Source organism: Drosophila persimilis, unplaced genomic scaffold (assembly GCF_003286085.1).
Source record: "Drosophila persimilis strain 14011-0111.01,24,50 unplaced genomic scaffold, DperRS2 tig00000715-arrow-arrow-pilon, whole genome shotgun sequence".
NCBI classification, from domain to species: Eukaryota; Metazoa; Arthropoda; class Insecta; order Diptera; family Drosophilidae; genus Drosophila; species Drosophila persimilis.
Genome location: NW_020825343.1, coordinates 1,349,048 through 1,375,798, shown reverse-complemented (window position 1 = coordinate 1,375,798; position 26,751 = coordinate 1,349,048). Strand labels below are relative to the sequence as shown.

Here is a 26,751-nt window from a genome sequence, read left to right as displayed (position 1 = left end):
ACTTGGGCTCCAACGAGCGTCACAGCAAATTGGAGTGGGAGAAACCAGAATTGTAACCTTGGACCTCCACGAGTACCTTGAAAGGGGCTTAGTTTTGTGTCAAAGGAAAGCTGAGGAGGGAATACTCTTTCGAAGGGGGCCAAATCTCCGCCCAGAGAGGAGCACAAGTCTCCAGGAGATTTCAAAAGGAACTGCAATCGAATGGCATTTGAATTCGCTTTCAATCGAACCCACCGCCGAATTCCTCGGATTATTCATGCCTCTGGTATTTGTTAATAATCTTTTTGAACAAAATAAAGCCATCCGCTTAATTTATGCAAAATCCTCATCATAACTCAATGCGACACCGAAACTCGAACTCTAAGACAAACACAAGCCACTTTTTCGGTCGATCATTTGACAAATGACAATCTTAATAATGATAATACCAGTAGCCAGGCATCCCCCTCTCCCCCCTCCCCCTCTCCCCACCACTCCAGCGATCGGCGGTGATTGTTTTTATTGTCCGAACATCTCCATCTCCATCTCCATCTCCGAACAGCTGTAATGCGGCATGGAAATTGATGGCACATTCAAAAGAAATTAAAAATTCATCGTTTTTTGTTTTTTCAACAGAATTGAATAATTTCTGAAGTGAATTGTGTATGGCAGGCGTTTAATTGGGAGTTTTAAGAGGAAAACAAACAATTGGGGAAGCTTTAAATACCAGGAAAAATCGAAGTGGCACGAGCCACATCACGTGTGCTGCGGGGGCGGGGGAAGGGGTGCAGGGCAAAGGAGCCTCCTTGAGGTTCAAGAACCTCTTCATTAGTTGTGCGGCATGCAAAAGTTTATGGCCAGGGAGCTTGGGGGATAATTACAACCAAAGGACAACGAAGAACGAAGAACGGGGGCGGACAATGGTCATGACATGTGGCAGGCGACAGAGGCGACACAGGCGCCAGTCGACGGCGGCGGCTATGGTGGAATCGCGTGTCTCCGGCGGCCGCTCCCAGCTGTGAAAAATGGGTCGCGCGTGACAAAGGTTTCCGGGACGCGGGGGTGGGGCCAACACCAGAGGCAGGGGCCTGGACCGGACAAATCCGGCTAAAATCAATAGCAAACACGCAAATACTTAAGCCCCCCGAATCAGCAGCGGTCGAATCAGGTCTTCCAGATACGATATACGTGCGATATACGCTGTACGATGTACGCTGTGCGATGTATTTCGCCAGAATTTTTCGTTTTTGGCTACCAGGAATTTTGGCCAGCCCAGAGATCCGCTTGCGAGCCCGAACCTAGTTTGGTGTTGACTGTTTTTTGTGTGGGCGGGTTTTTGCATGAAATACATTTCGCAATGCTTGAAAAAACAAAGAAGCTGCCTGTGGAAAAACGTACATACATACGTTCGATCGAAATGCGAAAAGTCAACAAAAGTCGTGTAAACAAGAGCGTTCGTGTTCGTGTCAATCTCTGGGACGACAGCTGCCTGCCCCCCGGTGGCACTGTACTTTCGTGCTGGTGTTTGCACAAAATCCTCAAAATCCACTTTAAATTGTGGAAAATGTTTGATTTAACGAATGAAAAGAGGAACCAAATGGAAATCTTTAATGGGGCCTTTGAATTTCCTTTACTTTTGTGGGGATTTGTACTCAGGGTCAGGTAAACCCCAACAAGTCTAGAGCAAGTACAATTCACGTAGCATCGCACACGTCGATGCCTTTTGCATGCAAATCGCCTTTTAAATGATCAACGATTGCACTTAATTGCTGTGCTTGAATGATTGAGAGCCCTTAAATGGACTCAGCTCTGCCAAATTGAAACGCTGGGATTCGGTATTCGAATCAGCTTCGAAGGCACACGAACCCCGTCTTATGTTTCGAGTCGTTTCAGTGATTCGGAATGATTCGAATCCGAGTGAAGGCTGTGGATTCAGGCAGGACAGGGCTCTGGGTACCTGTGAGGACCATCACTGGGCACACATCCCTTCGAAAGATGTAGAACCCAAAAACCATAACCAACCTTTTTTTTGAGGGTTTCCGATACATATTTTCTAGGGTAAAAGTGCTGCCAATCAACCTATAATCCCTGCGCTTCCCATTGAAAATCCCATTGCCATTTCGTCTATCATTTCGTGTTCTGTTTAATTGGGGGAATACCATAATGCATTGCAGTGCACATTGCACTTTTAAGCAGCAGTTACATGTAGTTTTTGTTTCGTTACATTTTTGATTGTGGAACAGCTACTACTTCTATATACACATACAGAGGTAACACATAATATACTAGAATATATAAGGGTATACATAAAAAAGCATTGTAAAAACGATATAAACAATAATGTGTAGGTGTAGGTGGTTTTGCGGTTGCACAGCAGCAGCTTCGTGTAAAAAATAACTATACAAATAATAATACTTAACGTAGGCTTTAAAAATACAATTAAAAAAAAGGAACATATGCACAGAGCCACGTCTCCTTCTCCTCCTTCGTCTCCGTCTCCTCTTACATGTGTGGGAAAGTACAAAAAGATGTCAAGTATATAGTAGTATATATGGAAATACAAATACAAATACAAATATATATCACACACACACACACACATACACATACACATCCGCACGCACACACACACTACTACTATGTATATATAGTACAGATATCGACTAAAACACACACATATATAGGCATATCTGACTGACTGTTGCCCCTCGGGATTTAGGCCTTGATTTTGCGTCCCAATTTGGTGACGGCATACTTGCTGTGGCCCTCGCGTCCCGAGGAGCCGCCACTGCCGCCACCACTGCTGCCATGGCCGTGGGCGGACTTGTGGCCGTGCTTGCCGCCAATCCCGTTGTGCGAGGGCTTTGTGCGTGTCTCGAAGAGGACATCGGAGTCTGTCTCTGATTCCGTGAGTGAAGTAGTGCGGGAATCTGCGGAGGGGGAACGGGGGAAAGTGAGCTGCTGGCAGGGTAATAGAACTCCAGTCCATAACTTACAATTGGCCGCCTCCTCATCCTGATTGCCTATCAGGGCATATTTCTGCACTTTCTGCCGCAAGCGCGGCTTCTTCGACTGTCGGCAGGCGCAGGCGATGCCCCAGAAGACCCCCGACAGCAGCAGGCAGCCCACAATCACGCCCACAAACACATACAATATGGACCAATCTGTAAGAGAGAGACTGAAGTAGGAAACGATACCCCCAAGGGAAACACAGTCCGTATAGCTACCGCAATTGGCCTCCTGATTGCTGAAGAAGTAGCCCGCTGACGGCATCCAAAAGGCCTCGCAGATGCAGGCGCGTGTCGCCGGGTTGCAGCTGCCGTGGCCGGAGCAGTTGTTCTGGCAGACGGTGGTGCGTATGTCCACGAACAGGGCACCCAGAATGGAGGCGTCCCTCTGGAGCTTGGCCCGCAGGAGCAGCTCCACATGCAGCGCATTCAGGGGCGTCGACTGCACGCCCGTCACGTAGAACACAAGGACAGCCGCCTCCGTGTGCAGATCGTACTTGAGCTCTCGTATCTGTATCTTGTTGTCGTCGCCCAGCAGCAGCTGCAGCTTTTGCACGATGGAATCCAGCTCGGACTGGGAGATGACGGATATGCCCATGGGGAGGGTCATTTGCACGAGGTACATCAGCATCGGATCGGGGTGGACATTCACGCTGACGGTATCCGTGCTCGTCAGCCCCTGATCGTCGCTCACCGTCAGCTTGAAGACATAGCGGCCGTGCACGAGGTTCGTCAGCTGCAAGAAGGAGTCTTATATGAGTCGCACGTCCCATGCCAGAGGAGCGGGGCGGGGCGGGGCGGGGCGGCCCGAACTTACAATCATCACGGGCTGCTTGTCGGTGTCTGCCACAATCATGCCCGCTGCCAGACTGTTGTCCTCCCGCGTCCACAGATACTTGACGACGGCCAAGTCGTCCCAGGACTTCGAACCGTTCAAGTAGATGGCTGTGACAGGCATTGTGATGCTGTGGTCCCCGCCAGCATTGGCCACCGGCGGAGCATTGCGCTCTAGGGCGAGAATTCGGGGATTAGAAGGGTCCACAGATGACTTTTGCCTCGGTTCTTACCCTGCACAATCTTCACCCAAGTGGAGTCCGTGGCTGTGTTGTTGTTCTCATCGGAGACACTCAGCTGGAACTCGTAGAGGCCCAACGTGAGGCTGGTGGCGTTGGCCATCTGGTGGATAGAACAGGGATTAGTCTCGAGCGAGGGGAAACAGTCCGCTCGATGCTGTTACCGATGTGTTGGACTGCAGAATCACTGCATTATTGGGTCCGTTGAGCTGCCTCCATTGATAGGTTTTGATGCCGATGTCGTCCTTAGACTCCGAGCCATTCAGCAGCACCCAGTTGATGGGCAGACTCGTGGTCTGCAAGGGCAACAGGGGTCAGATTGAGTGCAAGAGTGAAATAAGGACCTACTCCGGCTTACCGCGTTGGCACCCGCCTCCGCAATCGGCGGGGAATTCGTTGGTGGCTTCACAAACACGTGCACCTTGGCCGTGCTCGACTGGCCGCTGCCGTCGGTGACCTTCAGCACGAAGGTGTACATGCCCTCCTCCAGGTTCGAGAGCTGGGCGTAGGGGGTCCTCGTGTTCTGCATGTCCACGGCCTTGGCCTCGTCGCTGGCGTCCTTGGTCCATTCCCAGGCCACAATCTCGTGATCGTCCGAGCTGGCAGTGCCGTTGAGGGTCACGTTGTTGTTCGGGAGGTACAGGATGACGGCGTCCCCGGCATTGGCCACCGGGGCATAGTCCGTTTCCTTGAGAACTGCGATCGTGGCCGTCGTCGAGTTGGTCACGTTGTTGGAGTCCGTGACCGTCAGCTTGAAGGTGTAGTTGCCCGGCGACGTGAGATCCAGCTGCAGCGTGTTCACCTCCGGCAGCGAGGGCTGGTAGCCAATGGGTCCCGAAATGACCTCCCAGTGCCAGTTGGTAATCTTGTCATCGTCCGTGCTGGTGCTGCCATCGAGGATGGCGTTGGTCGAGGGCTGCCGGATGATCTGCTTCCCCGGCGAGATGATCACCTGCGGCGGCTGGTTGATGCGGTTCTCGGGCAGCACCGTCACATTGGCCGCCGCCTCGCCAAAGGTGCCATTGTCCCCCGTGACGGTGACCTTGAAGGTGTACAGGCCCTCGGAGAGATTCGAGAGCTTCACCTTGGACTTGCTCTGGTCCGAAATGGTGCCGTTCATCGGCCCCTTGGGCTGCGATATCAGCGTCCACAGATACTTGTACTTGGTGTCGCTCGTTTGCTCGTCCGGCACGGTGAAGGCGGCCAGCGTTACCTCCTGCTCGGGCAGGCGCACCTCCTTGGACATCACCGAGACCACAATGTCCTTGCTGGGCTCCGTTTTGGCTGCTGGCGCAGTGGACATCTCGGGGGAGTTCTCACTGGCGGCGGCGGCCACCGCATCCTCCTGCTGCTGCTGCTGCTGCACAGCCTCGTTGCTGGTGAGATAGGCGCTGTAGGGAATGGCACGCATCACGCATTTCCGTTGCTTGTTCCAATCGAAGCCGCGGGGACAGGTGCACAGTCCCGTGGCGGCATTCGGATGGAGGGGCACGCACTGCTCTTGCGGCGGGCAGGGCGTCTCCAGGTCACAGGTCATGAACTTGCCATTCTGCGGCAGCTCCACGCCGCCAAAGTAATTGAGATCCTCGCTGGCCAGCACATCGTTCTCGTCCAGTTGATCGTGCAGCTGCTTCATGCGCTTGTCCGCCAAGGGGAAGTCCTCATCGTCGTAGGTGGGGGAGTCCTTTGGAGGTGCGGGGTTACTAGACGGTCTGATTTCAGTGAGCACTCTGCTTGGAGACTCACCTGGTTGCGTGGCAGGTAGCCCAGGCGACGGGGCTGCTTCCAGAAGTTGAGGGCTGCCGCCCCTTGGGCCGCCAGCTCGTCGTAGGGCAGGATCTCGGCGTTCTGCTTGGAGGCCTTCAGCAGCTGCGACCACGTGGCCGACTCCCCCACGGGATTGACCAGCACCATCTGCACCTTCTCGTTGTTGCGCACCCGCTGCTTGGGCAGGCATCCCTCGTTGCTGCTGCAGCGGATGTGGAAGCACTTGCCGTGGAACACGAGCACCACGTTGCAGGCGCTCGTCTGGTTGCGCGACTTGTCGCAGCACGCCTGCAGGCAGTTCCAGAGGTAGGCCTCCTCCTCCAGGGGCTCCTCGGAGGCGACCTCGCCCCCGGGCTTGTACTCCTCGAAGACCCCAGCCTGCTGCTCGTCGCGCGGCGTGGCATTCTCAAAGACGTGGCGCAACATGCGAGGGCAAACACCAGTGGTGCTGCTGCTGCTGCTGCTGCCTGGTGGAGTCTCCGCGGCGGCGGCGGCGGCGGCGGCGGCGGCGGCGGCCGCAGAGCCCCCCGTCGCCAGCAGAGCATTTTGCGTCGTTACACCAGCCATGACGTCGGCATATGCTGACGCCATCGCCAGCAGCAGCCAGCAGAGCTGCCACACGCGTTTCTCCATGACCAATACGTGCCACACAGCTTTCCGTACGAGTTGCACACTTTTTCCTGCGTTTTTCTGCAATAATTTGCACAAAAACCTAGTTTTTCTTCGGACGAACACAAACACAAAAAACACGAAAATTACACCACGCAAACAGCTGATTGTCGTTCTGCGCAGAAGCAGTGTTGTAAGCCGTCGCCAGGCGTTGTAGGTGTTGTCAATGGGCGCCAGAGAGCGTTAGAGTTTCGAAGTTGCAGCTTTCGAAAGCTTTCTTTGGCGTTGCTTGGCAGCCGAACGATTCGTTGTACGCTCTTTTGCATTTGCATAAATTGCAAAAATATTGATCTTCCGTCCTGTTCTGTTCTGTTCTGTTCTGTTCTCTGCCTGGCTTTTAAGGTCTCGTGCTGCCCACACGAACACGTTAACGTTTGCTGGTAGCGCGGCCCAGCCCCATAAAGAGCCAATAAATAAATCCTGCCCACGCGCCTCGAATCGAATCGAATCGAATCGAATCGCTGCAGAAATTAATTACATTTCAAGCAAATAAACATAAATCAATGCATTGTGTTTATGTTAATATTTTCTGAATGAAAAACAATACACAGAAAATCAAAGAAAATCCAAAAATCCAATGAAATCTGGGAGGCCTAGGGTCGGGTCGGGTCGGGTCGAGCCGAGCCGGTCGGAACTTTTGTTTGTTGTAGAAAAATCCCCCGAAAATCCCTGGTACTTAATTTCCACGGCCTTGCCTCTGACGCCTGCTGTTATTATCTAGATCTAGCGGCATTAGTTAACCAAAAAGAAAAACAACAATAAAGAACAACAGAAATGGATTTTATTGTAGGCAATACTTTTTTGCGGTTTCAGTAGGAGAAAAGTAGAGGCTACAACCACAAATCATTGTTAAAGAATTCAGAATATAATTAAATATTTATTTTAATAGGAGTTCACATTTTTCCCACTTTATTACCGAGAAAAATGTGATCTCATTTTTCCCATTTTATTACCGTGATTTCCTCAGCAACAGGTCTGAAAAAAGCCCACCACAACCCATTGCCTTGTAGGGCAGCAACTATTTCTCACTTATGATAATTTGTTTTAATTATTTAAATGTATTTTGAGGCGAATTCACATTTTTCCCATTTGTTTGCCGAGATTTACCCAGCAACAGATTTCCGATTAAACCCATTGCCTCACAAGGCACCAACTATTTCCCACCGATAATAACCGTTTTCTTTCTCTTTCACTCGTGTTTCGTCCTTACAGATGACAGACTTCTCGGATAGCTCGCCCAGTGGGGTGCTGAGTCCAGCCTCTACAATGATAGAGAATTTCCACAAGAAGAACAGCTCCCCACAGCCCATCAGCGGCAGCAACAGCAACAGCAACAGCATCACTAGCACCACTCCCACCGCCATGAATGGCAATGGAGGAGGAGGAGTGCTTGTTGGATCGGGATCGGGATCGGGCACCACCAATGGTGGCCGACAGATCAACACGAGCTCGAGTTCTTGCAGTAGTCTTAAGGAAACCTCCCATCAATCCACATCCACATCGCAGCAGGTGAGAACCCAACCGAATCGAAATCGAGTGGAGTGGGGTGGGGTGGGGTGGGGCGGGGTACTACGCCACGATTAGACAAGAATGGTATCTGACGTAGCCTCTGGTCATCAGATATCAGCTCCCAGATATCGTAATGGAAGCGGGAGATATGGTAGAGAGCTGACCAGAGCCCCTATATTTAGCCCATTACTTAAGGAGGCCGCATAATCAGGCAACATTTTCGCAGTACCTGTGCTCCACCGATAAGCCTACTTAGAGGTTAACAGCCATCGATTGCCCTTCTCTTTTCTCGCCTACGATTTACTGGCATGCACGATCCGCGCCGATAAGATTATGCTGCTGCTTTAGCCACACACCCGCCTGATCGGCGACATCATGGCTGCTGTTTGAACAGAATCGTTATTACTCGCATTAATCACTCGAGTGCGAACAAAAACCATCAAAATTATAAGTGAATAATTCACAGAAATACACAAAAATATACCAAACAAAAAAAGGGGAACGGATAATGGGTAATGGGGAACGAGGAATGAGGAATGAGGAAAACGTGCCGCTTGTGCCAATTGTTGTTTAAACAATTTTAACGATCTGTTAACAATTTATTTATGATTTTCTCTGTGTTTTTATGATTCGAATAGATTAGATATGTGCTTGGGTATTCACCAGAATTTGCATAGTACTCATACGAGTGTTGCTTTTATCTAAAAAACTTTCCCAAGTTTTGATAAGGAAGTTGCCAATCAGCGAGCAGAAGGAAAAACGTCCATCAAAAGATGACAGCTTTCGGCTGGGCCCCCCCCAAAAATAGCCACTGACTTGGTCAAGCAGTATTTCCATTAATTTATGACTTTATGGCGGTAAACGATGGTCTAGTGCTCTCGTAATCAAAGTAAATACGAGTACTGAGGCGAAAATAGTTGGCTTTTGTAATACGTTTATGACACACGTTAGAGGTCGGTCTCTGCTGGGGGCGGGGAGGAGCAGGAGGCGGGAGGGAAAGCATCTCCCTATCACACACACACACACACACACAGACGACTACCGTTTTCGTTGTTCTCCCACACTCTGTCTAGACGTCATCTCTCTCTCTCTTTCTGTTTGTCTGGCTGTGGGTCGTGCTTTATATATGGAGAGTGAGTCATTTGCCGGCGGCACACTTCGACGTAAGCACCGGTCGCAGATCCAGAGATTCACCCGTCCCCTCAAGCAGCATCACCATCGCCATCATCAGCATCAGACTCGCTTCAGATTCGCCTTAGACTCGCCTCGTGCTAAATTAGCCGTGGTTTATGGGGTTTTGGGGGCTCGGGGTTTATGGGGGTTATCTGCTTACATCCTGGTAGAGGTCCAAGTTCAAACATTAAAAGTGTGATTTGCTCTAATCTATTAGGTACCGCATATAGTATAGTATATAGTATAGTATGCATATTCATTCATATTCATATTCATATTCGCATTCAATTGAATAACACACAAAATGTCCCTTGACTTTCGTCCGAATTGATTGTCTCAATGACTCGGAACGAAACGGGTGACAATTTTCGTTTTCTGGTGAAAAATGTGTTATTTAAGTTGGTTTAAGAAACCGATTTGGCGATATGATTTGGCTGTTCGTAGAATTTGTTGAGGTAAGGCACAAGAAAATAAAATAATTATGGCCTGAAAAGCGGTGCTGTAGAAGGTATAGAAAATATAGAACATACAGAAGATCAGAGAAGAAAATATAACAAAAAGGGAAACAGCTATGATCGTGGAAGTGTTAAGGAAAAGATCACTGACAGACAGCAGCTTTAATTATGCTAAAAGCCTTTTAAAATGCACTCAAGCCCCTATTAAACGACATAATAATATAATTATTAGAAAATTCCACGCGAATTCGTTAAACAATTATGCATCGATTAACACCTAATTATTCAAATATTCCGAAACAAAAGTTAAACGGATATTGATTCAAAAATTCGCTGCCTCTCTTTCGCTCTGTCCGCTGCCCTGTCTGTCTGTCTCTTTCACACTCTTTGGGGCGAAAAAGTACCGTGATAATCAGAAAAGTAAACAACGCAAATTGAAATGAGAAAAAACGAGATACGATCTTCAACAAGCTGCCGATACAGCAACAACAAAGGCAGCAAATCAAAGCCAAGAAACTTGGATACCGAACAGCCAAGCGGGTGAACGCGTTAATTAGAGAAGCAAAAGCTCTAAAACGTGAACACTACACACGGCGGTGGGAAGGGAGGGGGGTAGGCAGACAGGCCGTAGTTGGTAGAATTATGGAAATGCAAATTATTCACAGCATAAATTAACGTCTAACACACACGCCCGTAGAAACCCTAAGGAGAGAGCGGGACACATAATTTGATTTCCTAGAATTACACACACGCACAGAGGGCGACTCTTGGGAGCACACACGGGCACGTTTCACTCTCGCCCTCTCCCGGTTATCTCTCGAACGTATCACCCTCTCCCTCTAACTCGTGCCTCCTCTGCCGCTTGCCGATCGCCACTTAAAACTGGCGACAGGCAAGACGACGACAACAACGCCGCTAAAAAAAAGCTTCGGAAGCTTCCGCTGCTCCGCTGTTCTGCTGTTCTGCTGCTCTGCTGCTCTTAAGCTAGACATTTCTCGGCACGGCGCTCATTTTTATTTTAGTTAACGAAACGAACGAAACACAGCAGTGGCGACGCGCTAAGAAATTCAGGAAATACTCGAGCAAATAAAAGAAAAAAATCCACCAAACCCCAAACACCTGAAACCCCAAACCGAAAGGCGGAATTGTTGTCGTTGTATTTTCCATTGCTAGCGTGTATGCCCCGCGAATCAAAATAATATATGTATTAAATAATTACAAAACGAAGAAACGAAATCAATGCCCAAGGAATTCTGTCTTGGGCATTAACGAACCCAAAATCAAACATAAAAAAAAACAAAAACAAAAACGAACACTCTTTTGTTATCAGTATTGCGAAGAGGAATCAAACACACAAAATCGAAACGAACAAAAATAAAGGTGTACAACTTGTAAAAGCGGAAAACGTGAAAGAAATCAGCCCAAAAAAGAAATAAAATAAAATAAAATATATGTCTAGTACACATATAGTACATGTAGTATATTCTATTCCACAATTGCCGTGTGTGTGTGTGTGTGTGTGCTAGTGTGTCTCTGATAAGCCCGCACTCATCCCAGGCTGATTATACTGCTATATGCCATAGGAATATATGCACATATGTGTGTCCGTGCTTTATCGAAACGCAGGCGTATACGTAATATGAAATTCAATTGAATTTCGCATACTTTTCCAAGAAGTTTTCCCCCCCACACTTGTGTGAGTGTGTGACAATCTCTTCACAAAAAGGTTAGTCCCGCAACATCATTCAGATAATTTCGTAAATGACGCAAAAATTGAAGAGAACAGAAAACACAACAATAACAATAGGTACTACATACATATTGTATATTGTAGAACGATGATATCTAATCTATTTGATTTCATGTCCAAACCAAACTCCCTGTGAGGAAAATATTTATTGATCAGTGTGTGGAGTGCTTGAAATTGTTACCTTACCTTGCCGCCTTGCCGCCTTACCTTGCCGATAAGTTAATGTCAGGAAAGAATGTGATGTGCGATAGAAGAGGGCAATGTTTGCCTCTGGCTTTGGCCAACATGTCGCATGCGTAGTGCCATCCATTCGGAAATCGCTCTCGATTCCCATGTATTTGCACATGTTTTATTGCCCCACCAGAAGAATGAGGAATGAATGCCATAATAAATGCGAGAACCAAACCCACACGATGATGGGGAGACTCAATTCAACTCGACTCGAGTCGAGACGACTCACGACAGATGAACTTGTTTGGTTTTAGCGGCATGGCACATCTTCTTGGCCAAAATTAGATTTGATTCGTAATTCGCCTGAACGAGCGTTTGTCAAAAATTCACGTAAACCTCGAGCTTTTCTGCAACAAAACCATAAATAGAAAAGTGTTTTGTCTGCTGGGTTTTTCCCAATAAGTTTATGAGTTAATTTATTTAAATTTGTTGAGAAACATATAGATAAATATATGCCCGAAAAGGGAATCAGTAAGTGGCGGGTCAATGACTTGAAGAACAAAGGAAAAGCTGCCTTCAAGGGTATCATCAATCGGTGATCATCAAATCTTTCAAATCAAATTAAAGTTTTTGCCATAAAGCATTTCCTTAATTATCAAAAATATTTGAAAGGCCCATCCATCCATCTCTGGGGCAAGTGCCTAAGCCCGAAGCCAGACGAATGGAACACTCGTATATATAGTATGTCGATTCCAAAACAAATGGCTCATTTGATTTATAAGGAGCCCGCTAAGCGCCCCCGGCCATAAAGATAGCGCCACACAGCAAAGAAAATAAAGCATATATCTACCATATACTATGTACCATATAATATTTGAAGAGGGTCTGAAATGTGGGTCTACGCAACTCACCCACATTCCTTGCATATTTCTAGCCTTAGTTGTGGGCCAAAAATATGAATTACTTATCATTCCGTCTCCTGTTCTTGTTGTTCTTTCGGCAGGTTGTCAATAGCAGCAGCAGCACTACGACGCGGGTGGAGAAGAAATCCCAGCGTCTGCACCATCACATAACCTCCTCATCCTCCAGCTCATCCTCGACCACACAGGCACTGTCCACATCCTCGGAGATGAAGGCGGCGGCGGTCAAGCGAGATCTCACAAACATACAAAAGTCCATGTCGGAAATCAACGACTTGGCCAACAGCGCAACAGCCACGCCCACGACAGCCATAATGCCCGGCAGCGGGCAGACGGCAACAGCCCGTCTCACGCCGGGCACACTCAAATCGGCCCATCCATCGATCGATGATCTCAGGGGTATGAGCAGTAAAGACAAGATCGAACAGCTCCAGAAGAAGTGGGTCCCAGCCATCATCATCAATCCTTTTCGAAACGAAACTAAACGCCTCCTTTTGCAGACTTCGCGCCTCGTTGGAGAACCTCGTGGATGACGACGACGACAGCAATGTGATCGTGACCCTGCCCGATGACGACGACTGCCCGCACAATCATTTTGGCAGCGGCCTCGACCTCTCACATCCCACGGCAGCGCAGCTGAGCGCCAGCAGTGGGCTGAGTGGCTCCAGCAAGACGATCGACACGATCAAGTTCCAGGAGAAGCGCATGAAAACGGAGTCCAAGACGAAGGTCGTCACCGATGGCTACAGCTCCGAGCAGGCCACCAGCAACTCGGCGGAGATGAAGCGACTCCAGGCCGGGGACATAGACTACAAAGAGAACAAGGCTGCGTCGGCGATGAGGAATCGACTGGAGGTGGACGGCGTCAAAACGGAGGAGAATGCAGCTGTCATTAAGGTGAGTCTCCCAGAGCGGTCCCCGTGGTCCCAGCGGTACCAGGGGGAATGGCATGCAATCTGGAATCAAAGCTAATAACCTGCTGCATTGAACCTGTCATTGAACCAGCCCCCAGAAATCTGTTGCCCTTTCTGTAGCGAAAAGCTTTCGCACAAAGCTTTCTGGCGTGTGTGTGTGGGGTGGGTGGGTGGTAGCGTAACAAAGGGGAGCGTGCAGGAGCAGCAACCCTTGAGGGTAGCTTTAGCTAACTGTTAGACGGGCACTCCTTTCGGCTTTCAGTTGGAATTCCATCGCGTGCATGTTAAGGTCGCATAAGGGACACGCGCCAAGGCGTTAATGGAGTCCCAGTCCCAGTCCAAGTCCAAGTCCAAGTCCCAGTCCTGACCAGTGAAAACTCTTCCAAAAAGAAAGTGAAAGTTTGGAACAAAGAAAATCAATACCCTGGCGCCAAAAAGCGGGCAATCGTTATGTGAAATGTTCCTAAACAAGTGCCTGCTCCTGCGGAGCAGCCCCCACTTCATGCGAAACTATTGCAAAACGAAGACAGGACCCAAGGAAAAAGCCCCAAGAAGCATGCTGAAAAGAGTTCAGGTACGAGGTTCGAGGTACGAGGCACTCCTAACTGCCCTGCCGCCCCCCTGCACAGATCGTTTTTGTTTGTGCCTCTGTTTTGGGTACACCTGTTACCCAGGGTAACGCGGAAAAACCACTCGCTGTTCGAGGGAATTTATCTAATCGGACGGTCGGCGAGGGCTTGCTGTATTACATCATTGATGATTTGTCTGGCGGTATATTAGCCTTAATCATTTTACGACGGCCTGATGAAATATTGCTGTCAAATGCGCCGCAATGATACGATAAATGCCAAGGGTCAGAGTTCTTGTGTTTCTTATATGTAGAACGAACAGGTATTTTCAATGTATAACAGCTGGACAAAGTAAAATAGCACCCTAGACATGCGTATAACAGCTACAAGAGTCATATTCTCAGTTAATAAAATCATTTTAAAGTGCGTAGAACAGTTCATAGAACAGCTTCAAAACTGTTATACCCGAGCACTTTAAAATACGCCCTCAAAATCCATCACAATACGACCCATCAACAGATCATACATCAAAAACAGTGCCCCAATATAACAACAGAGCCCCAACAACAGCAACAACAAAGACACACGAGAGCATCAATCTCAATGGGTGCTTGCTTGTGCTTGGCCCTCAGCCAAACAATCGGGCAGGCAGACAGACAGACAGACAGACAGTCAGCCACGCTCCATGTGGAATACAGAAGGAGGGACCGGACCGGACCGTACCGGACCGATGCTAACAAGTGCTCAAGATGTGAATATTAATAAAGAAAATCCAATGAAAATACTTTGATATCGTTTTTATGGTTCCACGAACCCAATCCAAATCGTCTTAGGACATTTGCGTCAATTGCAGAACAGCCAAGCAACGGCACGCATTGCTCCCGCCGAAACTATTTCCCAGAAGTAACAAAGAACCATCATAGTCCGCGGTCCCGTCCCCGTGATCTCCCCAATATCCCCATCCGATTTTTGATTTATTTCCCATGGTCTTGCGCTCTGAATTTTGGAAAGAATTGCTCTGCCGTTGCTTTCGGGGGGTTCTCTTTTGTTTTATTTTCGAAAATTATTTAGAATATATTGGCGCAGAGCGATACGCGCGGGCCCCAGTAGCAGACAGACGAGCGTCGCGAGCGTTTCGAACAGCAACACATGAAATCTATGCAGATATAGAAATACTACATATAACAGAATAGAGCAGAGCAAAACAGAACAGAACAGAACCGAATATAATCGTATGCATATATACGATGAGTGCTCGAACGAATCCGATGTGTGTCTGTGGCTAGATCCACAACTGTATCAATATACATGTGTATGTACGATATATAGTAGAGTGCAAGTGACAAAGACCCTCTAATTGGGAAACAAAACAATTCGAATCGGTTTTGGGTTTGCGGAGTGTGAAAGTTCTCATACATGGACTATATGGAAAATATGTACGTATTCCACGTTGAAAGCTGACCTTGACGATCGAGCAAGTTTCGAAATATCGAAAAACTGAACGAAATCAGTGATGAAATTCCACTTGACGAAACATGTGTGATACAAGAAAAGCAACAATTTAGGGAAATAACACGGATCGGAACCCAACGAAATACCATTGAAAGAAACCAATAAAAACACTTGACACAAGATGGCCTACCGCCTGCGACGCTATGTGAGCTTTAATTAGGTTTTTTTTTTATCCCCCGTTTTGTATGCAAATTGTGGATCAACAAGTGTTCGACTGCATCATCGGCATCGCCATCGCCATCGCCTTCGCCATCCCCATTCCCATCCCCATTTTGTACTGAAAAGCTTCGTCAAGTGCTCCGCTAATTGTCATGAAACTGTAAAATATTACAAGCTCTATTTGTCGGTCAGTGTCACACGCACATCCACAAAGCACACTCTGCCACAAACACGGATACGGACACGGACACCGACACGGCGATCCGATACGATACACTCTCTTAAACACGGACACAGAGAAAGTGACGGCAACGTCGGCGCAGCCAATTTGTGCGCTATTTTTATGTGAATGAAAATATATGTAAAAAGTATATAAGACTGAATATCGGAATAGCAGAAAAGTACACACGGAAAGCGAAAGAGAAACATTCAGTGTCCGATTATATATAGTTCAAGAAACATCGGAAAGGAATCTGCAACTACCGATTCGACAACTTTGACATTGAAATACTCGGCACCACGCGGCACTGCTTCCTTCCTGTATTCCGGGGTCGGCGAAAGGCATGTCCAACAATCAGGCGCCTTGGCCCGTCCGCAAGGGCATCTTCCGTTCGAGCGGACAGTCGGACTTTACGCCCGGACGTTCGCCCAGTCCCATAGTGGAGATGCCACTATCGCCGCCACCTGTGGCCACGCCCAGCAATCGCTTTGGGCTCACCTCTCCGCTCTCACCGCCCCCGCAGCCCATCCAGGTGGTGGGTGCGACGACAGCTGCCGCTACCATGTCCACTGCGTCCGCTGCCAGAATGTCTGGAGCCTCGTCCTCTGCGGCCTCAGCATCCTCAGCCTGTTCGGCCTCCTCCTCGTCGTCGTCCTCTAGTTCGAGCTCTAGCTCTCACACCAGAGTACGTAAAAGTTCTAATCCGCCCTTACAGCCAATTGCCAACCGTCCACTGTCACCGACACCACCGCCACAACAATTGCCACCACCAGCGCCCAACCACAGCCACCACAACAACAACCACAACACCAACAATCACGCCGCAGCCACAACAACCACAAGCCACAACAACAGCAACAACAAACACATGAATAATGTGCGCGAAATACCCATAGAGGTAGAACAGAGCAAGGTATAACAGTATAACAGGGGTTATGTTGTACTAGAGGGGAAAATCTAAAGGAAAATTCTTGATTTTGTAAACCAAAAGGAATAACAGTGCGTATAACACTTTTTAAAATGTTATACGTCCATATTTAGGCATCGCCAACCATTTCAAGCGTACATTAAAGTGTATAACAGTTTGTATTAAACTTTTAAATCTGTTATACATACTTAATTGAACCCCAAAAGTAATTTTCTGTTTTTGTGTTAGTCTATGACAGCTGAAAAATTGTTTTTTATGCTAAAAGACTGTCCTATAAAGTGTTATACGTCTCATAAACAATTCCCAGCATTCCCCTGTATGTTAAGACATTCGTAGACTTTTGTTGTATTCGACTTGAGTAAATCCTGACTTTATGCAGCATGTTATATAGTATTCTCAACCATGTTACAGTGTAATACTAACTGTTATACTTTACCTTTGACCCATTTAGGAGGCCCTCTCGCTGCGCACCGGCGACATCACACAACAGGCGAGCAACAATGTGGCCGCCGCCAGTATTAAGGTGCAGAGCGACACCTTCTCCGCGGACAAGAAGGCGATCTCGCAGTCACAGCAGTCGCAGACGATGACCTCTAACGGGATCATCAGCCAGGAGAAGCACGTGTCCTCGGCCTCGCAGGCCAACTACTCGATGACCCACAAGGGCGTCTCCAGCTCGGGCAGCAGCATGATCACCTCCTCCTCCCAGATGTCCGCGATGAATGGCCAAATGGTGAAGCTCACGGACCTCAAGCTGGACGACCTCAAGTCCCTGACGGCTGGCAGTGGCCAGCAGGAGATCGAGCAGACCATCAACAAGTATTCGAATGTGCTCACCTCGTTCGTCAGCTCGCTGCAGGATGATGAGAGCGGAAGTGGAGGCACCAGCAGCGGCCAGGCGATGAATGTCGGCAAGGAGAAGACCGAGTATCTGGAGAAGATCAACGAGGTGATCCGCAGGGCCTGGGCTGTGCCCACCCACGGACACGAGCTAGGCTACTCCCTGTGCAACTCCCTCCGGCAGAGCGGCGGCCTCGATCTGCTCATGAAGAACTGCGTTCACAAAGACCTCACGCTGCAGTTCTCTTCCGCCCAGTTGCTGGAGCAGTGCCTCACCACCGAGAACCGCAAGCATGTGGTGGACAACGGCCTGGACAAGGTCGTGAATGTGGCCTGCGTCTGCACGAAGAAATCCAACATGGAGCACTCGCGCGTCGGCACTGGCATTCTCGAGCACCTCTTCAAGCACTCGGAGGGGACCTGTTCGGATGTGATCCGGCTGGGAGGCCTCGATGCCGTGCTCTTCGAGTGCCGCACCAGCGACGTGGAGACGCTGCGACACTGTGCCAGTGCCTTGGCCAATCTGTCGCTCTACGGCGGGGCCGAGAACCAGGAGGAGATGATACTGCGAAAGGTGCCCATGTGGCTCTTCCCGCTGGCCTTCCACAACGACGACAACATCAAGTACTACGCCTGTCTGGCCATTGCCGTTCTGGTGGCCAACAAGGAGATCGAGGCGGAGGTCCTGAAGTCTGGCTGCCTGGATCTGGTGGAACCGTTTGTGACGACCCACGATCCTTCGGCCTTTGCCCGCTCGAACCTGGCGCATGCGCACGGCCAGAGCAAGCACTGGCTGAAGCGTCTGGTGCCCGTCCTCAGCTCCAATCGCGAGGAGGCCCGCAACCTGGCCGCCTTCCACTTCTGCATGGAGGCGGGCATCAAGCGGGAGCAGGGAAACACCGACATCTTCCGCGAGATCAATGCCATCGAAGCGCTCAAGACTGTGGCCAGCTGCCCGAACGCCATCGCCTCGAAGTTCGCCGCCCAGGCGCTGCGCCTCATCGGAGAGACAGTGCCTCACAAGCTGTCGCAACAGGTGCCCCTGTGGTCCGTCGAGGATGTGCAGGAATGGGTTAAGCAGATCGGGTTCAATGGCTACATCGACCGGTTCGAGGAGTCCCAGGTGGACGGCGATCTGCTGCTGAAGCTCAACCAGGACAACCTGCGCGACGACATTGGCATCGGCAACGGCATCCTGCTGCGGCGCTTCGAGCGTGAACTGCAAAATCTCAAACGCATGGCCGACTACTCCTCCAAGGACACGGCCAAAATGCACCAGTTTCTCTCGGAGATCGGCACCGACTACTGCACCTACACATACGCCATGCTGAATGCCGGCATCGACAAATGCGCCCTGCCGCACGTCAACGAGGACATGCTAATGACGGAGTGTGGCATCCACAACTCCATCCATCGCCTGCGCATCCTAAATGCAGTGAAGAATCTAGAGAACTCGCTGCCCAGCTCCTCCGAGGAGAACATGGCCAAGACTCTGGATGTGTTTGTCAGCTACAGACGTTCCAATGGCTCACAGTTGGCCAGCTTACTGAAGGTAAGGATATTTTTGCTATAGTTTAGAGATATATATAATAATGGAACAATGACACTTCTTCCTCTGTAGGTCCATCTGCAGCTGCGTGGCTTCTCAGTTTTCATCGATGTGGAGCGTCTGGAGGCGGGAAAGTTCGACAATGGACTCCTGAACAGTATTCGGCAGGCAAAGAACTTTGTTTTAGTATTAACACCCGATGCCCTGCATCGCTGCATTGCCGACGAGGACTGTAAGGATTGGGTGCATCGCGTAAGTGTCTCTCAATCGAACAGTGAAGGAAATGTTTACTCAAGAACGGTCTGCCCCTTCTTTTGTTCTTTCGCTCGTTCGTATAGGAAATTGTGGCTGCCTTGAACTCCAATTGCAACATTATACCAATTATGGATCAGCACTTTGATTGGCCGGAGGTGGAGAAGCTGCCAGAGGATATGCGCAGTGTGGCGCACTTCAATGGCGTCAGCTGGATCCATGACTACCAGGATGCATGCATCGACAAGCTCGAAAGGTATATTAAGCGACGCATTTAGAGACGCGCATGGGAAGCAATTTGGGATCTGGCTGGGATCTACCTCAATTCCTCAATCTTGCAATTTCTGTGTCAATTTTTCGAAACTCAAATAATTCCCATTCTTCTGATGCGGCAGATTTTTGCGCGGCGAAAAGAATATCGATCGCATTGCGGCCATGGTGCCTGGGACGCCCGGAGCGGTGTCATACCAAAGAATGCACAGCAACGATTCCGACTACCAGAGTGGAGGAGGAGGAGGAGCATCATCCAGCGGTGGAGGAGGCGGCGGCGGCGGTGGTGTCGGCGGCGCAGGCAGTGTGGTGGATGGCCTGATGGCGGCCAATGGCAGCGGACAAGGTGGGCCAACAACGAGTAGTACTACTCCCAACTCCAACTCCAGTTCAAGTTCAAATGCAAACGCAAATGCAAATGCAAATTCAACTCCCAACCGGAGCCAGAGTCCGGCGTAGAGACCCCATAGAAAGAAAAAAAACAAGCAAAACTGAGCCTCACGACCTCCCTCGAATATGTCTTAAGGTTAAGCGGAGATTCTCCTCAAGTTACGGTCAAAGTTCAAGCCTTTGAGCACACTACTCTCTATCTCCCACCCTCCTCGAACCCACCCCCAGTCTCTCTCACCCACTGACACACACAAACACACACATTACTCTCTATCTCTCTCTCTTTCTTACTCTACCACCTAATAATGATAATAATACTTTAATTCTGATTGCAAAAAAACACCACTCGATACTCGCTAAAAACTCGCTCGAAACTCGCAGCTAATCACCAGGCAAATAGATACCGGCAATCCCCCTCACCGGCCCGCCAACGGGGCAGCACCTCACAGCTGAGCGGCTACGCCAGGCACGGAAAGCGCTCCAACATTCTGCCACCTTATCGCACCCAGCAGGCGGCATTGCTCCACAAATCCGGAGCTGGCTCGGCCTCCATGCAGAACATGATGCCACTGGCGTATCTGCCGCCGCGACGCAGCTCCGCCGCTGGTCTGGGGCACAGCGCTGGCATGGGCAGTGGCTATCGGTCGCACAGCGTCGATGGGCTGTTGGACCAGGCCTCCGCCAGCCAGAGCAGTCTGGCCACGCCGGAGCAGAGGATAGCGGCAGCGGCGGCCATGGTGACGGCCGGCAGCACAGCGCTGACGAATGCCAGCTCCACGTGCACCCTACAGCCGGAGGACGAGGAGCCAGCGGACACGGATACGTGCGACCATGTGACGAGGCGAGAGAAGCGCCTGGCGCCGCCGCCGAATGTGCAACAGCATCGCAAGTCGCGGAGCTTGGATCACATACTGTCGAAGCAGACGCTGGCTGAGCTACTGCCTCCGAGCATCGAGCCCACGGACGAGACGCAGAGCATGCAGAATCTGGCCATGCCACTGACGCCGCAGCCCCAGCGACGTGATCAGAGCTCCTCCTCGAAATCCCCAACGCCAGAGCGACCTATGCAACCGCATTACAGTCGCCAGAGTCCCGAGGGCGTCAGCTCGACGGAGAGCGAGCGGGAGGATGGGCAGTCGCCTAAGTCGCAGGTGCAGCAGCCGCATGGAAACCAGCAGCGGGCGGCGGCGCATGTGCATCGCGGCGGGAGCCTGAACAGCAACAAGACGTCCAACTCGTCGCTGGGCTCTAACAACAGTGCCAGCAACAACAAGACCATCTTCAATCGCACGATGAAGAAGGTTCGCTCGCTGATCAAAAAGTAAGCCAAACCGTAAGCCAAGCAAAGCCAAAACGTTGAGCAAAGCGAAGCTGTCTTGACGCGTCACTCGCTACTTCCACTCATCTAGTTTAGTATTTCGCTCACTAAGTGCCTGTTACTCGCTACTCGTTGCATTTGTGCCATCTAATACCGAATCTCATGCCTTCTTCATACTCATACTCACGTCTAATCCTACCCCTGGTCCCCACACAACTCTCTATCTCTCCACTCGCTGTACTTCTCTGTCTCTCTCTCTCCCTCTGGTGTTGGTACTCTCGCTAGCAAATTATCGCTCGCCACTCGTTGTTTATACTCGTTAAGCTAAGCCATCCACTAAAACTCGCCTGCGTTGCCAAAAGCAAAACCGAACGTCCCTCCTCCCACCATCTTTCTCTCTCTCTCTCTCTCGCTCTAGAAAGTCTATTTGCCTTGTGATTAGTTGTTGATTTTTGGTAAATTAACTAATTATCTTTTGTGACAAATGAGAAAGCGAATTTAAACTGCAATTGATAAACTAATTTATGAGAAAACAAACCACAAAACAACATTAACGACTGCATAACCACGAAACCTAATTTATAAACCAACAAACAAAAAAAGAAGAAACAAAAATACAATAGAAACACACCCTATATGTAATATTCTATTTATAGTTAATATATTTTTTAAAATATTTTTTTTATTTGTTCTTGTAACCGTCCGCAAAAAAGTTAAAAAAAAAGAAAAAAAAAATTTAAAACCAATTAAGTGGCTTGAAACGAACCTATTTAAGTGATATTTAAACGATAAACGAAACTGAAATTTATTTAAATGCAAAATTTACATAACAGAAACAAATGCTGTACAATACTTAATTTTTAGCATATTTTAATTGATTTTTTTTGCAATATACATATATATTTAATATTTAAATAGTGCCTATAAATTGGCCTACTAAGTGCCTCGAAACGATTTAATTTAAAACAAAACCAGAAAGAAAACGCAAGAGAAAAGAACAACCACTACAAATCAAAAAGAATAAAAAATGTGAATTAATAAAATGAAATGTGTATTATTTCCACCTGCCACCTGCCCCCTGTCCACCTGCTTTATCAGTCCATCTGACATCTTTCCATCTCTCATACGCATGTTCTCATTCCTCTTTTTGTTTCGTTTCGTTTTTTGTTTCGTTTTGTGTCTTGTTTTTGTGCTGCTAACGGAATTTCGATTAGCTTTTATTTGATTCTTTCTCCATTTGTATATTTTCTCTCTATTTCTTTCTTTTCTTCCACTCTCTTTCTCGCTATCTGGATTCTGTTTTGCAGACCATGAGAGCAAAATTGGCTACTGCTGCAATTCGTTGTAACTGTTGTTATCCCTGTGACTGTACTCCCGCCCGCCCACGCACACCACACACAAACACCCAAAAATCAAACCACCCACAACTGCGAATCGACTTCGATCAGCACACTCATCGAAAACCCCCATCTAATGAGGTGATGTGATCGACGGCCTCCCACCACCACCCCAGCATCAGCTGTCTCGACAACAAGCCACATTCATATTGTTATTTATTATGAAACAAATAAAACAGATCAAGAAACACCAATAACATTAGCTATAAATGTGTATATAAACCATGATAAGTCCATGTTAACTGTAAGCCTAATGCGACTCTCCTTACCCCCTTCAATGCACAAAACAGCAACGAACTGGAGGACGAAGAGCTGTCGGGCATAATTCTGGCCAAGGCCACTTCCCCAAATGCTGGACGCATGATATTCTGGTAGCACTCCACATACACTCCACTCCCAGAGCACTCCAGAGCAATTACTCAACGAATTTTACCACGACGAAACTGTATATAAAACGAATCAAAGAATAATAAAAAATATTCTAACGAAACAACATTTGAAACTTCCAGCAGGCTTGGCAACTCTACTGAGCTGTGTTTCAGTGCTGTAAGCCGTACACCTAAACCGTAAAAGTAGGCCTTTTTTTTGTCCATTATTTTGCTACGTTGGTTTTATTTTCTTTTCGTCATTTCGTCTCACAAACTTATCTAGACACATCGTTTTTTGAACAGAACAAAAAAATTCCGTAAACCGAACTGAAATAAGTTTCAAAATTACAATGGCAAAGAATATAGCAGATATAATAGCCCACGAGCCAGCTGATGCCCTTATTTTCAAGGGGCCGTTCGACAAGACGTTCAAGCGCACTCTGGTTATTCGCAGTCTGACCGAAAAGGATGTCGCGTTCAAGATGAAGACAACCTCGCCAGAATTGTTCTGTGTTCGCCCGAACGTTGGGATACTTTCTGCCAAATCGTCGGTCAACATAAAAATTTACATGCAGCCGACGACGTTGTCTCTGACCCCGAACCTGTTTGAGAAGCGTCACAAATTCCTTATTTTGGCTAGCGAAGTTACAGATCACGTGGATGATGTGCACCAGTTCTTCAGGGGTCTGGACTCGACTAAAGTGTGGGAAGGCAGGGTCCGTTGCGAGTTGACTAACAATTTGGACGCGTCCATCCGCCACACTGCTGGTGGAGAGACAACTGAAGTGTCCGATCGTGTGTACGACGCCCTGGCTGCCATCAAGCTGGAGCTGCAGGACAAAGATATGTTACAGAAGAAAGTTGATAGTCTTGAGAAGGTGCGTCAGGACTTGACACAGGAAATCAAGGAATTACGTGATCCTGCTCAGAAAGGGAAAAAAGTCAGGAAACTGCTTCGCCAGCGTTCTCCTAACAGGTTCATGTTTTTGGCCGGACTTCTCATCGTCGGTGCCATCATATTCTTTGGTAATTACGGCAATGCAATACTAAAACTTTTTGAGCAAGCTTTCTGAAGAACTGTTCTGTAAAAGAAATTAAAAATGAATTTTTTTAAAATGAATTTATTTTCGTTTTTTTGTATATTTTTGCCATAGAAAACTCGTGGAATTCACAAAATCGCCTCATGCAAGAACAACATTTAAATTGTGCTTTAAGTGGCGGCCTAACAGCCGAATTTTTCCAAATTTTCTATCGATAAGTCGTGACTCTGTCGTAATTAATGCTGCCAGACATATACATACATATGTACATACATACATATATACAAAAAATTGTGTCGGTTAAATTTTGAAATTTTTTTAAAATATACAGACCGACTGATTTTTCAATGAAAAATGTTCATTAATGAATGATAGGCACCTTTTGTATTTAAAATTTAAAAAAAATTGTCACATATATGAAAATGATCAATAGAAAATCCAAGCTGTATCATACATATGTAGATATATGAACACCAGAAAGAGCAGCAGCGTTCGAGTTTCTATCGTTGCTGCTCTTTCTGGTGTTGTTTCTATTGATTAGAAATTACAGCTGTGCTGCTCTTTCTTGTGTTGTTGATTTATGCTATGTTTTATTGCTATTACATAGTACATAACAAGCATTTATAGAGCTGCCTGCGTCTGTTATTCTCTCATGTGCGTTGTCTCCCCTATTGAGCTGTCCGTTATTCTTTTCGTTTATACACGGTCCTCGAGGTATTTAGGACACGGCGGTAGCGGAAAGCCAGAGCCGAAGACCCTGGAAACCCTGTTGAAAATAAACTGAAAACCGATGATCCCAGCTTCCAATAAAGATTACGAATTGCTTTTTTTCCTCTGAGTGCATATTTCATGATCTATTTCTCCGGATAAGCGGATCGAGCTCTTTACCTTCACTTTTTCGTGCCTTGCGCCGCTCTGGTGATTTTCCCCCCTCTGCCCACAAACTGTGTGCCGCGATTACCTTCTCATACCCCGTCAGGTAAAGCTATTAAGCTATTGTTATTATCATTTACTTTATTTAACTCCTCCTTTCTTTTTAGCAGAACGTGCTCTTGCGTGCCCGTGGACACCGATATGCCCACCATCTTTTACCAGGGGCTTCACCCTTCTGGTCTTCCGGTTCATATGAGCGAGTATACGGCTGTCCACTCCAGCCGCCTGACCGGTTGAAATCGCAAACTCCTCGCAGGCTCTTTCGCGCAGGAGACCACGACGCCGTGAGCCCCTCAGGACCTGCTTCCTGTCGCGAGCTGCGACCTGTGGCCTGCGGCCTGTGCGACCTTTGGGTCCGGACAGTACCATGGCCCTCTTCCTTGCGTCCCACGCTGTTTTCTCCTCCGCCGTAGCTCCTCGTATTTTTGGGAGGCCCAAAGGATGTGCACCTAGCTGGACTGTGGCAGCCATTGGCTGTCCTGCTGTGTCGCTGAGTCGACAATGTGGCGGCCAGTCCACTGCAGCAGGGACCAGTGATCGACGGCGAAATCAAACGCTCGGCTTTAGCATCGAGACGCGTAAGTGAAAAAGTATATAATTATGGATTTATTTTAAAATATATCTTCCTTCACAGAGGACTTATGTACCCAAAGCTTTGCCACACGCCTGATACGACTATCCGATTGCGCCCCACCAGACGGAGACCTATCCAAGCATTACCGAGGCGTATTCGAGACAGACTGAGTCCTATTCCAGACAGAGAAAATCTTATCCCAGCAAGACAGAAGCACACACCTTGAAAGATCCGAAGCAAGCCATCGTCATCCTTCGACCTGGCCATCGACAACAAGGACTTTGACTATGGTAACCAAGGGAGGAGCTACGCGGGCTACTAGACTCTAGATAGATCTCATTGTTGTTAAGATTAAGGATATGAAATTCCATTCATTTAGATAGTAGATACAAATTGTTTCCGCTTGTTCATTTATTTATACTAAGATAAGTTTTAGTGAATAAAACTATTGAAAAAAATCATCCTTGCGAAGAATCGGGAAATATAACTGGGTGGGGTTGTTTGAGTCCTTCCAAAAGGGTCTATATCCATGAGATATACCCCTCAAAAGTTTTGGATTTGCATACCATTAAAATACTAGTTTTTTCTGCACGCCATATCTCTGCCAAACAGCGGCCGATCGGGGCGTGACATGTCTTTTCGTCACCGGGAGATTCCTGCCAATGATGAGTCCTCTCATCGGAGAAGAAAAAAATCTCGGTTGGCAGGACTCTCCCGGTCACGAAAAGACATGCCGAACCCCGATCGCCCGCATTTTAGCCGAGATATAGCGTGCAGAAGAGACCAGTATTTCAAAGATACGCAAATTCAAATCTTCGCAAGGCTATATTTCAGGCAAATAGGGCCAGATCGGGGGAGGACCTACTCTCCCAGGATCGTGAGGATCCAGCCTGTCGATCGGCATCAAAATCTCGACCTCGGCCACTGTTTAACCGAGATATAGCGTTCAGAAGAGACCAGTATTTCAAAGATACGCAAATTCAAATCTTCGCAAGGCTATATTTCAGGCAAATAGGTCCAGATCGGGGGAGGACCTACTCTCCA

The 26,751-nt window shown here is 48.2% G+C and overlaps 4 protein-coding genes across 6 annotated transcripts in view; 3 read left to right on the top strand and 1 right to left on the bottom strand.

Moving 5' to 3' along the window:
- The window catches only part of LOC6602161 (sterile alpha and TIR motif-containing protein 1), a 38,024-nt gene extending 14,742 nt beyond the window's left edge, over positions 1–23,282 (top strand). For all 3 annotated transcript variants that reach the window (XM_026992178.1, XM_026992179.1, XM_026992180.1), the window contains 9 exons: positions 7,709–8,005; positions 12,558–12,913; positions 12,975–13,371; positions 17,228–19,168; positions 19,238–19,417; positions 19,504–19,673; positions 19,813–20,033; positions 20,459–21,398; positions 23,083–23,282. In XM_026992178.1, coding sequence (XP_026847979.1) covers positions 7,709–8,005; positions 12,558–12,913; positions 12,975–13,371; positions 17,228–19,168; positions 19,238–19,417; positions 19,504–19,673; positions 19,813–20,033; positions 20,459–21,398; positions 23,083–23,167 — 4,587 coding nt within the window. In that variant the 3' untranslated portion in view covers positions 23,168–23,282. The remainder of the gene's footprint in view (positions 1–7,708; positions 8,006–12,557; positions 12,914–12,974; positions 13,372–17,227; positions 19,169–19,237; positions 19,418–19,503; positions 19,674–19,812; positions 20,034–20,458; positions 21,399–23,082) is intronic.
- LOC6602164 (dyslexia-associated protein KIAA0319) lies at positions 2,567–6,558 on the bottom strand. The gene is made up of 8 exons (XM_026992181.1): positions 5,807–6,558; positions 4,419–5,744; positions 4,225–4,356; positions 4,055–4,163; positions 3,805–3,995; positions 3,207–3,723; positions 2,976–3,143; positions 2,567–2,909 (listed from the first exon to the last, which is right to left on the bottom strand). Exons 1-8 carry the CDS (start codon positions 6,458–6,460, stop codon positions 2,695–2,697), a joined length of 3,312 nt encoding a protein of 1,103 aa, XP_026847982.1. The 5' UTR covers positions 6,461–6,558; the 3' UTR covers positions 2,567–2,694.
- Positions 23,283–23,410: 128 nt separating the features above from the next.
- On the top strand, positions 23,411–24,280 carry LOC6602160 (vesicle-associated membrane protein-associated protein B). The gene has a single exon (XM_002027200.2). It carries the CDS (start codon positions 23,511–23,513, stop codon positions 24,231–24,233), a length of 723 nt encoding a protein of 240 aa, XP_002027236.1. The 5' UTR covers positions 23,411–23,510; the 3' UTR covers positions 24,234–24,280.
- Positions 24,281–25,424: 1,144 nt separating this feature from the next.
- LOC6602159 lies at positions 25,425–26,096 on the top strand. The gene is made up of 2 exons (XM_002027199.2): positions 25,425–25,711; positions 25,768–26,096. The coding sequence occupies exons 1-2, from the start codon at positions 25,501–25,503 to the stop codon at positions 25,875–25,877; spliced, it is 321 nt and encodes a 106-aa protein (XP_002027235.1). The 5' UTR covers positions 25,425–25,500; the 3' UTR covers positions 25,878–26,096.
- Positions 26,097–26,751: the final 655 nt, after the last annotated feature.

What these genes read in the sequence shown, in the direction of transcription:
- LOC6602164 (XM_026992181.1), bottom strand. Translation starts at nt 6,460, where the DNA reads ATGGAGAAACGCGTGTGGCAGCTCTGCTGGCTGCTGCTGGCGATGGCG. An exon ending in GCTACCTGCCACGCAACCAG is followed by an intron (nt 5,745 to 5,806) that starts GTGAGTCTCCAA and finishes GCACCTCCAAAG; the next exon opens with GACTCCCCCACCTACGACGA. An exon ending in ACAAGCAGCCCGTGATGATT is followed by an intron (nt 3,724 to 3,804) that starts GTAAGTTCGGGC and finishes TCCTTCTTGCAG; the next exon opens with CTGACGAACCTCGTGCACGG.
- LOC6602160 (XM_002027200.2), top strand. Translation starts at nt 23,511, where the DNA reads ATGGCAAAGAATATAGCAGATATAATAGCCCACGAGCCAGCTGATGCC.
- LOC6602159 (XM_002027199.2), top strand. Translation starts at nt 25,501, where the DNA reads ATGGCCCTCTTCCTTGCGTCCCACGCTGTTTTCTCCTCCGCCGTAGCT. An exon ending in CGGCTTTAGCATCGAGACGC is followed by an intron (nt 25,712 to 25,767) that starts GTAAGTGAAAAA and finishes CTTCCTTCACAG; the next exon opens with AGGACTTATGTACCCAAAGC.